We start from the raw sequence: 11,294 nt of genomic DNA on the forward strand, positions 1-11,294 counted from the left end.
TCTCTCTCTCTCTCTCTCTCTCTCTCTCTCTCTCTCTCTCTCTCTCTCTCTCTCCATAAGTACACTTTCTGGAGCTTTCCTGATATTTAATCTCCTAGAGAAGAGGGCTCTCATAAGTAAGAAGAAAGAAGAGAAACGGGAAGCAGGGATCAGGAAGGTGGGGGCAACTAAAGCCCAGTGTCCACACCCCATTCCTTGTCCCTCACATTTCCCAGAAGAACTGGTGATGAACGGGTTTAGTAAGTGACTCCTGAGTCAGAAATGAACCCTGAGAAGACAGCCATTGAGGGAAGGGCTAGAGGCTCAGCTAAGTGGTAGAGTGATTGCCTAGCCAGCAAGGCCCTGAGTACAGTTCCCAGCTCCAGGAAAGAAAGGAATGAACAAAAAGGTAGCAGTGGGGGTCCTCAGACAGATCTGTCTTCCATCAGGGTTTGTAGGACCCTCTATTGATAGCTCCATTTAGAGCCTCTCATGTAGGAGGAACTGTGGCAGCCACTCTATGTAAATGTTGGGGGTCATGGGAAGACACAGCCGCAAAGGCATTTCCTGTAGGAGGACCTAATTGAAGACTGCCTGAGAGACCAAGGATTGCTGATCCAGACAATGCCAGCCAATTGGGAACTGCTGTGTAGAAGAGATGTTTTCTTGGGACCAATGGGGCACTGGTGGAAGGTATTAAAGGAGCTTGTTCAGATGAACTTGCTGTGGTATTTCTAACCTGCTCCCAGAGTCTGTGCCATTGATACCTTGTCACCTCACCTCAAGGGCAGGTAGAGTTGAGCAGCAAGTAGTCCAGGGCACAGGCAGTACTCTAAAAAGTGCTGTCCATGATGGATGTCCCTTTCCACCCATAGGGAAGATAACCTACCTGGAAGATAACCCAGGGACCATTCTGGAGGCTGATGTGAGTAACTTTTCCCTGTGGAAATGGGCTGAGGAGAGAAGCTCATCCATGGTCCTTGGAACTCCTTTGCTGGTTTGTTAGAAAGGGGAAACAGGCTGCTATACTCAGAGGACATATTCCCTGCCCAAGCTGAAAAAGAGTGAGTAACAGCAGGAACAGTAACCTCCACTTTCAGGTAAATGTCCTGGGGCTGCAGCTGGGAAGGCTGGGATGCAAAGGAACCACAGTGATACCTGGTCCGGTCTGGCCTGTGACTTACTGTTTTGAGTTGGATGAAAAATTCTGGAGGAAAAATTTTCTTATGATGCAATAAGAACTCAGAGAGGCAGGGATGAAGATGAAGCCAGGCAGAGATACTGATCTGGAAAAGGTTCAGGGCCCCAGCCTCTGATAGACAGGAAGTCATCAGCCTAGACCAAGGAGACTTTGCTCCATACCCCACTGGAGAACTATCTAGCAGTATTTGGAGACATTTTTGGATTATTGAGATGAGGTTCTATGGACATTTGGTGAAGTGGGGCAGGGGTCCTGCTAAACATCCTACAAGGCACAGGACAGTCCCCATGACAAAGAATGATCCAGTCCTAAGGAAAGTCATGCTGAGGCTATCATGAGATAGTCTGCAGGCCTATACTTAAACTCTTGGGTATCACTTACGTACATACTGGTTAGTCTCCATGTGCCTAGCATATCCAGTCTGTCAAGTGGGGCTGGTAGCAGGACATGCCCACTGAAGGACTCTTGTAAAGAGTTAACAAGTACTCAGCCCAGAGCTGACTGGCCCTGGCTCAGTGTACTTGCTCCAAGAGTGGTGTTTCCTCATGCGAAGAGACGCTGGGTGAGGGTGGGACAAGCAAACCCTGGAAGGAAAGCAAGGTGACTGCCTTGTTAGTAAGCAGGAGCTAATGTCACTCACTGGTAATGGTGAATTCTGTGTTTCTAAATGTCTTCTGTGATCTGGATAGTCAACAACTGAGATTACAGTAAAGTGGTATTGCTGGTTTCATCGAAATTAGAGCCTTGCCAGAGCCTGACTGGTTCAAGCCACTCCATCTTTACATGTAGTTTGATGGAATTGAGGATCAAAGAGTCCATGGTTACTGGGAACAATGTCAGGAGCAGCTGCTGGGCTCATTCTGTTTATGAGCTCCCTTCCCATAAGATAGAACCCAAGCAGAGGACATTAGTGACACCAGGTGTCCTCTAACCTTGTAGCCCCACAGGAGAACCCATTAGCCTATGAATATGCAAATGCCTGAGACAAATGAGCCAGGTCCAACAAAACCTTCATTTGAGTTACAAAGATCTCTAAGGGATCAGCCACAGGGGTCAGCATTGGGTGTTACAAAAGCTCAAAATGCTGGCAGACCATGCTGGGCTTTCTGTCTCCCTACAGGCACAGACCTCAGCTCTACCCTGGAGAGGATTCCCAGCCCAGAGATAGCAGGGGTGGTCTAGCATATTCCCAGATTTACATTTTATTTTGGAACACTTCATAGACTCATGTTTGAGGTCAGCCCTTTTATTTCCACCCTGTCTTCTCTTACATTTCTAGAATGCCTTACATGTAGGATTGATGTGCCATATCCACTTTGTTTTGTTGTGTCACAAGGTTAGGTTCTTGGATAACTACAAGAGCTGGAATCCCTGCCCACTAGCTTAATAACTGTGTAAACTCTTAGTGAATTACTTCTGTAACCTCAGATATGACATGAGGAGAACCACTCTAGTACAGTGGTTCTCAACTGTCCTATTGCTGCAACCCTTTATGACCCCCAACCATAAAATTATTTTTGTTGCTACTTCTTAACTGTAATTTTCTACTGTTATGAATCATAATATAAACATCTGATTTGCAGAATGGTTTTAGACGACCTCTATGAAAGGGCCCTTTGATGCCCGAAGGTGTTGTGATCCACAGATTGAGAATCTGCTCTAGTAAGAGGGTGATAGAATATATGGTTAATCCATGAATATTCAGAATAGTGCCATCCATTTATCAAAGGCTTGGTTACTGTCTCTGATGATACCAGTGACTCAGAGAAAGGCAAGAGGATAAAAGAGAAATGTCCCTTTAGACTTTCCTTTGGAAACTGTCCCAGAGACAGGTTGGCATGATGCTCTTGAGAGGGTATTCCTAGGCTGTGATGAGGAACTCTGAAGAAGAAGGGGTAGGAGGTGATTGCCTGGCAGCTTGTTCCACTGCAGACTTGAGCTCTCTACCCTGGAGGTGTCCCTGTGCCTGCTGATCTGTGGAGCATTTTCAATCACATCCACCCTTGGGGCTCCCAGCTGCTGCCTCCTGCTCCAGAAATCGGCAGCCTTAACACTGGCTGGGCAGAGGAAGAATGTACTTCAAACTGTCTTATGTTTCCCTCGTTTTAACTTGGAATAGAAACTAGAGTAGAATATCTGTCTTCTTTCTACCTTTCACGGATATTTTTTTTTTCCAGGGAATTCAGTGAAGTTAAGAGGAAATGTATTAGCCTAGAGATTTCTTGGACTTCAAAGGTTTTCGAATGCATGATTTATGCCTCTTGCATTACCCCATGGCATCAGTTTGCCAGCATCTTTGAAACACTTGAATCCAGCATTTTGCTCCAAAGGATGACAAGGCAGCAAGAAGGAAAACAAGGCATAGTATTGGAGGTGGATGGACTGGTATAGAGGAAGAGGATTTATTAGAACTACAGATTAAATAGCCTCCATGCTGATCATGTAGCATGGTTGGAAAGTGCTTACTTAGCATCCATAAGGCTCTGGGGTTTGTTCTCCATCCCTGTCAACAAAAACAAACCAAACAAAACCAAAGGAGTATTGTTACAGGCAGGAGGCCATCCCATTGCCCAGGTTTTATCTACCTGGTGAGTGAATGTCAGCTAAAGACAGAACCTGGTCCTCCTTGTACCACTTTCTGTGACCTAGGGCCCTAGAACACCCATCCAATGGCTACAACCTGATCTCAGGACCTGTATTGAAGTGATGCCTGGGTTTGTCCTCTGAGGGTAGGCTGTGTCTCTGGTATACATATGAAGGCTTTCAGAGGGAAATGAACATGAAAGCTTACACTCACCATGTAGGTCAGAGCCAGAAATGGGAAGAAATTGAAGCCAGGCCCAAGTGGGGAGCCATTATAGCCATGTGTCCCTGGAGTCTTGTGTGACATTTGTAGAGCAGAGACCCCCCCATTCACACTTTTGCCCAAACTCCCATAAATGTTAGTGAGGACACTGTTGTCTACTGACTCCAGACACTCTTATAGAGGCATGAATTTTGTTTTTGGATTTGTCACTGGAAAGTGGCTATAATGAAGACCCTATCCCCACCCCATGCCACCATCTTTCTTCTGTTAAGATGGAGCTGGTTAACAGTTTTAATATGAATAACCTTTAAGAGGTGATGTTACAGACAGGTGTCTTCTCCTAGGACTAAACAGCTAATAAAGCTCTGGAACAATGGCGTGGCTGGGACAAGCACCAGACAACTGCTGGATAGAGTTGGTATGGGAGGCACCACTAGCACATGACACTAGTTAATCTGTGGGAGCTTTGATGGCATCAGCTGTGGAGTAGGTAGGCGAGGGGACAACGCCTATTTTATCTGGCTCCTGTATCACTTCCTTGCTATGCTTTCAGTGACTGAAGGGGTAGGTGCAGGAATAAAAGCTGCATGGGCACAAGGGCAGATATACACCTTCAGGACAGAACAAGAGTCGGGTCAGGTAGCAAAGACATAGATAGGAAGGGATAGGACTGCGTTAAGGGGAAAGGACCCACGAGTGTCTAATGTGGACAGAAAGGACAGTTGAGATGAAGGACAATAACAATGGAGATTTGTGAGGAATGAGGAAGAGGACCCCAGGAAGAAGAGAAGCGATCACGAGTCAGTCCTACAAGGACATGTTACATGCACATGCACTTGTGTTCATTTCAGCTATGTTAGCTGAAATGTGGATTTCCTTCTGAGTACCTGAAAATTTAGCCTAGTCCTGTTGCTAGCCTGTGTACCCTTGGAGAATGGGGCTGTATCTAACTCTGAATGAGCCCACCTCATCTCCCCAGCAGGTAACATGGCGTCCAAGATGCTACTGTTCAGTTTTCCAAGGTTAACCTCTTTATATCTAGATGATCTAGCATCTGAGAGTCACAAAAACCAGCTATTATCTCAAAGCAAAGCCAAGCTGTAGCTACCACTGCCCCAAGGAGAGAGCCCTGTGTACCTATAGGCCTTTCCCTCACAGCCCCAAGTACCTGCCATTGTTTGCCTTCCTCCTAGTGCAGGAAGGTCAGTTGAAATAGGATGGACCATTCTCCTCCAGTAAACATCCTGCTCCCTCCCCTAGGACCGGATATCAAAGGACCCTCTCTGAGGCTCAGACAGTTAGTGGCTTTTCCTCCCACCTTCTTATGTAACCAATGTTGGCAAGTTCTAGAAAAGCTCTGTTCTTCTGGGAATAGACCAAATGAATCCTATCCCAGGGAAGGGCCCAGCCAACATTCTGACTGTTGGAATTCCCGTGAACAACACCTACACACAGACTCACAGAAAGATGTGTCACCTACTCACAGTGCTACACAAAGTACCACTTGAGCAATTGTGTCACATCAGCTGGGCAACCACACCTAAAGTAAAATTGACACCTCCATTTCCTTTCCTTTCTAGTCTAATCTAACTCCTACCCACCTCCTCTGTCCTGTTTGGAGCAGGGACTGCTTCTGGAAAACTCTTTTCAAGCCAGAGCCAGGTCTGAGAGCATGGATATTTATGGGGAACAATGGAGAGTCACTGACGGCTACAGTGCTGAGGCTGGGTGGTGGTTTGGAGATCACACACAAAGCGATGATACAGGTCATTGGATGGAGACAGGGCAGGAGGAACACCCACGGACTTTGGTTCTAATCTAACACAAGTGTTCTCACCAGGGACATTTTAAAAGAATGAACCAACTCTAAAAGTCAACAGATTTGGGTTTGGAGAATGTAGAGCTAGCAAGAATAAGTAAGTGTAAGGTACAACAAGAGATTTTCTAGGCTGATCCCTGTGGGCTGCAGGCATGAGGGGCTACAGGAGGAAGACGAGCCAAGACATCAGTGAGAATTGGAACTGTGGCACCTGAGCAAAGGATGACCGTGCAGAGAATGTATGCAACACAAGGTAGCCTGGGTGCTCACAGCCATTTGTGGAGTTAAACCACAGAGAGTTTGAGTCACTAAGTTGTGCAGCGTTGGAGCAACAGTCCTGGGGGACTTCTTACCTGTGGACCTTCTGTTCCTAGAACTCTCTCCTGGGATCTTACAGTTGTTTCTCTAATGAGGACAAAACTCAGCTTCCTCAGAATGACAGAGATAAGAATTCAGCTGTTGCTTCTACCCAACCTCGACATTTATGGTCCTCTCTTGTTCTACCTTTTAACCTCAGTTTCTCTAAAGCCTATCCTTACACTCACTGCCAAGTCTCAATGTATGTTGTATTTCCTGGGTCACCCCTCTCTCCCTTTCCTGACCTTGTCTGTTTCTACTTTTGTCTTAAAACACAGACCATTTTCAAGTCCTCTGGGACAACTTGCCAATGCTCACATAAGACTTGTATGCCACATCTTTATATTTTTGTGGTAGCAGCGAGAGATGCTCAGGGGCTGAGACTAGATCATGGAGGCTGCTTGTGTATTTCTTCCTGCAGTCTAGCCTTACACCTGTGTACCTTCGCAGTTAACAAACAGTCTGCCGAGTGAATAAATGATGCATGAAGACTCAGAATTTGTGAATCAATAAACAGGAGATGGACAAAGCTGGGGATATGAGTAAAATCTCCAAAAAAGAGTTTATAGTGAAAAGGACGGTAGATTGAAGGCCTCAGTAAACACCATAAAGATGGGGACAGGCACTAGGCAAAAACTCAGACAGCAGGATAAGGAAGCAGAGATCCTGTGGGATCACAAGGATAAGAGGGGAGTCACGTGATGGTTGTGCTTGGCCAAATGCTATAGAGGTTGAGACAGGTGGTGATTTTGTCAGTGACCTTGAAAACAGCAGGCCTAGACTCAGAAAGGAGAATATTGGCAAAACACGGGGCTTGAATAGGATACGCTCTGTTGACAAACCAAGCAAGCCACAAAGAAGCTTCCTTGTAAAGCACCCCCAAATAATCCACAGATGTAGGGGAAGCAGGAGGGTGGTGCCCAGGAAAAAAATAGTGGATAGAAGTGGTTTTACCAAGCCTGATACAATTGCCTGGAAGTCAGCTGCAAGACTTGGTTTGGTTATCTTGTCTCAATGTCTAGTAGCAGGCTTTTTTTCTTTGCATGTCACATTTGTAGTTAGTTTGTGTGATCTTCCATGCCTGACCTGGCCCATGTTTACTGTAGGAGACAGCTGCCAGTCTTTGAACTCCTGTTAAATTACTGAACCAATTTCTATGGACATGTGCCACTTGGAAACCATCTTTCAGAGGATTTCCAGGTATTTGGTAACTAAGTGGGAAAAAGCCAGGTAAGAATGGGTCCTTTGGCACCATTCTGGATTCCTGGTGACATGCTGAAGCAGGGTCCGTGGCTAATCTAGACATTTCTGCTCTCCATGGCATGCAGTGCTATGACCCCAGGCAGTTACTTTACCTGAGGCTTTGCTCCATCCCCTTTGACCTTGGCACAGGAGTTTAGCCTGAGGTGTGGAGTCTCTTGGTTTTTCTGCTTCTGAGACTCAAGGCACTTCTGCCGCTGCCGGATATTGCCCTTCTGGATGGAGGAATCTTGGGGTACCCTGTGGAAAACCCATGTGGACAGATGAGAACATACTGCTTTTGACATTAGTGCTGCTAACTGCTGGATGGGTTAGGGTGTGTTTAGAGAGGGCAGACAGCCATCTTCCCCAGAGCTGTCACAAAGGTTGGCACTAGTCAGAGGATGGAAAGATGCCGCTAGGGTGATGTAACATGGGACTCTCAGTAGCCCCATAGAAGATGGATCTCTAGGATGGAGTCTATATCATCAATCCTATGATCTTAGTACAACCCAGGGTACTACTTCTAACAATTCACCCCAGTCTCTCATTCTACTAAGATTAACAAAATTCTCCTTATGGTTTTAGGGTTAACCAGGACTGGCTGGTTTTCTCAGTCCTTTACAGTTTTAAAAACTCTCCTCCAGTTGGCCATAGGTCATGTATCTCCCACACCAGGCCAGCTATGACCAGGCCTCTTCTTGTAGCTAGCTTTGGTTCCAGTAGGTAGGTGTACCTGAGTTCTGGGTAGACATTCTCCAGGTACCACTTGAAGGTCTGGCAGTGCAAATTCTTCCTCAGGTTCAATCTGTTCTCAATGCTGGGACGATGAGGTTGGAGGGTGGGACACAGAGACAGAACACAGCTGTCAGAGGCAGGAATCTACAACAGTGACTCCTCACCACTCGTGACATGCTTCATACCCACACATCTCTAGGGGATGCTGAGTAAATGAACCAAGCCGAGATTTCTCTAGTTCCATGCAGAAAACACCTTAGCTTTATCTCTTGATGGTATAGTCACAACATTGAGGGCTTGTACTTTTATTTGAAAATGGAATTGAAGATGGTTTTCATTTTTATTAAAGGTCAATCTGCGAGAATGACAGGTATGTTGTTAGAGTACCACACTGCCTCAGCCTCAGAGCATCCTGCTGGTGTATCATCACATATCTGTTCATGAGATACCCACTGAACATTTCTATGTGACAGGCATCATATTCAATGTGGGGTACTAAAGCTTCTGAACAGTAGTACAAGATAGTGATTCAAGTACCATATCCCATGTGGCCCTGAAGACAGGTCACCATGACAGCTTGGAGGTGCACTCTTGCTTGATGGGTCCATGGTACTCAAGAGAGCCATGGCTATTGATGCTGGTATGTGAAAGGAAGAGTGGCCATCTAGAGAAGCCAAAGGGTGGGTAAGACAGGGGTCCTGCTATAGGTGAGGGAGATTGGAAAGCAGAGGTGAGTACTGTGAACAAGTCAGAAAGTTTTCCTGCAAGGGTAACACTGGCTACATGGCCTTAAAACAGAAGTTTGTGTGAATAGGGGAAGGGAATCCAAAAGAAGCCACATGAGGCAGTGCTGGAGGATGCTGACTCTATCTCACGGGTACTGGGATGGACTTAGTGGGCCTTCTGTAGGGTATAGCACGGGGATGCTTTGAGGAAATCTTACTATTGCTCCCAGAATGGGCCAGTTGGAGTGCAAGTGGGACAGTGGCAGGAAGGAGGTGATTGTACAATCCCAGGTGCCATTAGTTTCCTTTTAGTGAACTGAGTAGGAGTGGGCTTGGCCAATTCTCTACTTCTTTTCATCTTCACTCTACCTAAGTACTAGTCAAACCTTGTCTTCTCTAGGCAGCCAATAAAAGTAGCCTTGTTTCCTGTCTAGCCTCACTTTCTCCCTCTCTCTCCATGACTTCACCCGAACTTCTTTTCCTCCTCCTCTTTCTCCTCTTCCTCCTCCTCTTCTTCCTCTTTTTCCTCCTCCTCTCCCTATCCTTTCTCCTCCTCTTTCTCCCTCTTTGTCCTCTGCATTCCCCTTCTTGTGCAGGCACTCAAATTCAGGGTCTCCTGATCATTAGCCAACTAGTCTACCACTGAGCTCCACACCCAGCCTTCTATCTTCTTACAGAGCACAAAGCATGCTTGCTTACCATGCCTCTCAGCTCCTCTGGGACAAAGAGGCCATGCTTTCAGCATGCTTGATATTCTGTTTAGAGAAAGAGCCTGGGTTCTCAGTGTTTGAGTGAGGCAGCAACAGCAGGACATGATTATCACTCAAAGCAAGCAAGGTGAACTGGGGTGGTACTCAGACTTGTGGCTTGACTAATATGATGTAAGAAAGACTGTTCATGGGGTTGCATGGGGGAATACGGGTTGAGAGATAGATTCAGGAACAAACTTAATGGGTTTAGCCTAAGACTTGTTACACTGGAGATGTCTGGGGGATATCCAGGTAGAAGTGGCCATCTGATACTTGGGTGTAAGAAACTGCAGTCCAGGGGAAAGGTTCCTGCTAGAAACAGAGTTTTAAATAGATGTGGTAACATCGCCAGGGAGGAGGCCTAGTACAAAGAAGACTTATGACAGAGCCTCAGAGAGAGACTAGCCTGTCAGGAGTAGGAAGAAGATGAGCAACAGGGAATTAGGATGGAAAAGGTAGGACTTAGGAACAACATAAAAGACTGGAAGCCTAGGGGACAGAGAGGCATGGCAGAAGGAAGCAGGTTGGAGAAGACAATGCTGAAGAGCAGCATAAGGGGAGAACAAAGAATGAAGGAGTCTGGACTAAGCCTTATGGAAACAGCTGCGGGCCTGGGGGAGGCAGCAAAGGTAGACCTCTACTTTGGATGCTAGATCCTGGCAGGCAGGACACAGGCATACAAGGTGGTAAGCAATGCTCCCTTAAGGGAAGGTTTTATAGTTTATTTTCTTTTACCCCTTCCCCTTTTAAGTCAAGGAGTATGTGTAAACATGGAATTGAAAGATACAAGAGAGAAGAATCGAGGTTGGGGAGAATGGCAGTTCTGGTAATGGGCATGTAGCTCCATCTGCCATAAGGGACACTATACCTATTTGAAAGCCAAGCGAAACCAGTCCTCAGAAGGATGAGCTCAGGTAGTAGGGGCTTTGAGGATCTGCAGGTAAGGCCACTGTCAGGTGGGTTTGGGAACCACTCCTCGGAAACCTGTTCCTCAGATTAGGATCCTCCACCGGCAGCACTGCGTCACGTGGGAGCTTATTAGAAACTCAGACCAAAGGAATCAGATTCCATGTTTTAACACGCTCCCTGGGAGATCTGTGTGCTCATTAAAGTTTGAGAGGCCCTGCACTAGCAGGCAGAGGAGATGAATGCATACTGTGGGAATGTGATAGGTGTTGATTTATGAATGAAGGCAAGCATGAATAGTGTATCCGGAGGAGGCCTGGTTTACGGATACAGGAAGTGCACCTGTCCGAAGAGACAAAAAGCGACTGAGAAGGATGGTACAGTTGTGGCCAGGCTAATGGGTTGATTGGTCTTGAGAAATCAATATTGTCTATTTCATCCATAAAATAGGTACCATCCATGCAAGAGAAAGGAGGTGGCCGGCTCACAGGTGGGAAGAGACCAAAGAAGGTTTAATAGACATGGCGGGTTTGAGCTGGTTAGAAAAGACTGCAGGGCTAGGAGGTGTCTTGTGACCTCACTGACAACATGGCCGTGAAATATCATGGGTGGTAGCATGGGAAATTTCATGTGACTGTCCAGTAGCCTGTGAAAAGAGGAGAAAGAGATTTAAACAAGCCGTGTGCATATGTGTAGTGTGTGTGTATGTAGAGGAAGGTAGTGTGTGTGTGTGTGTGTGTGTGTGAGTGTGTGTGTATGTAGAGGAAGGTAGTGT

General features: G+C 46.4%; 1 protein-coding gene across 1 annotated transcript in view; it reads right to left on the reverse strand.

Moving 5' to 3' along the window:
* The window catches only part of Galnt14 (polypeptide N-acetylgalactosaminyltransferase 14), a 286,185-nt gene that overhangs the window by 4,011 nt on the left and 270,880 nt on the right, over nucleotides 1–11,294 (reverse strand). The window contains exons 12-13 of the mRNA XM_028778972.1: nucleotides 8,138–8,221; nucleotides 7,518–7,662 (exon numbers count right to left, since the gene is read on the reverse strand). Of these exons, the coding sequence (XP_028634805.1) occupies nucleotides 7,518–7,662; nucleotides 8,138–8,221 (229 nt within the window). The remainder of the gene's footprint in view (nucleotides 1–7,517; nucleotides 7,663–8,137; nucleotides 8,222–11,294) is intronic.

Source organism: Grammomys surdaster, unplaced genomic scaffold, assembly GCF_004785775.1.
Source record: "Grammomys surdaster isolate TR1022 unplaced genomic scaffold, NIH_TR_1.0 343, whole genome shotgun sequence".
NCBI lineage: Eukaryota > Metazoa > Chordata > Mammalia > Rodentia > Muridae > Grammomys > Grammomys surdaster.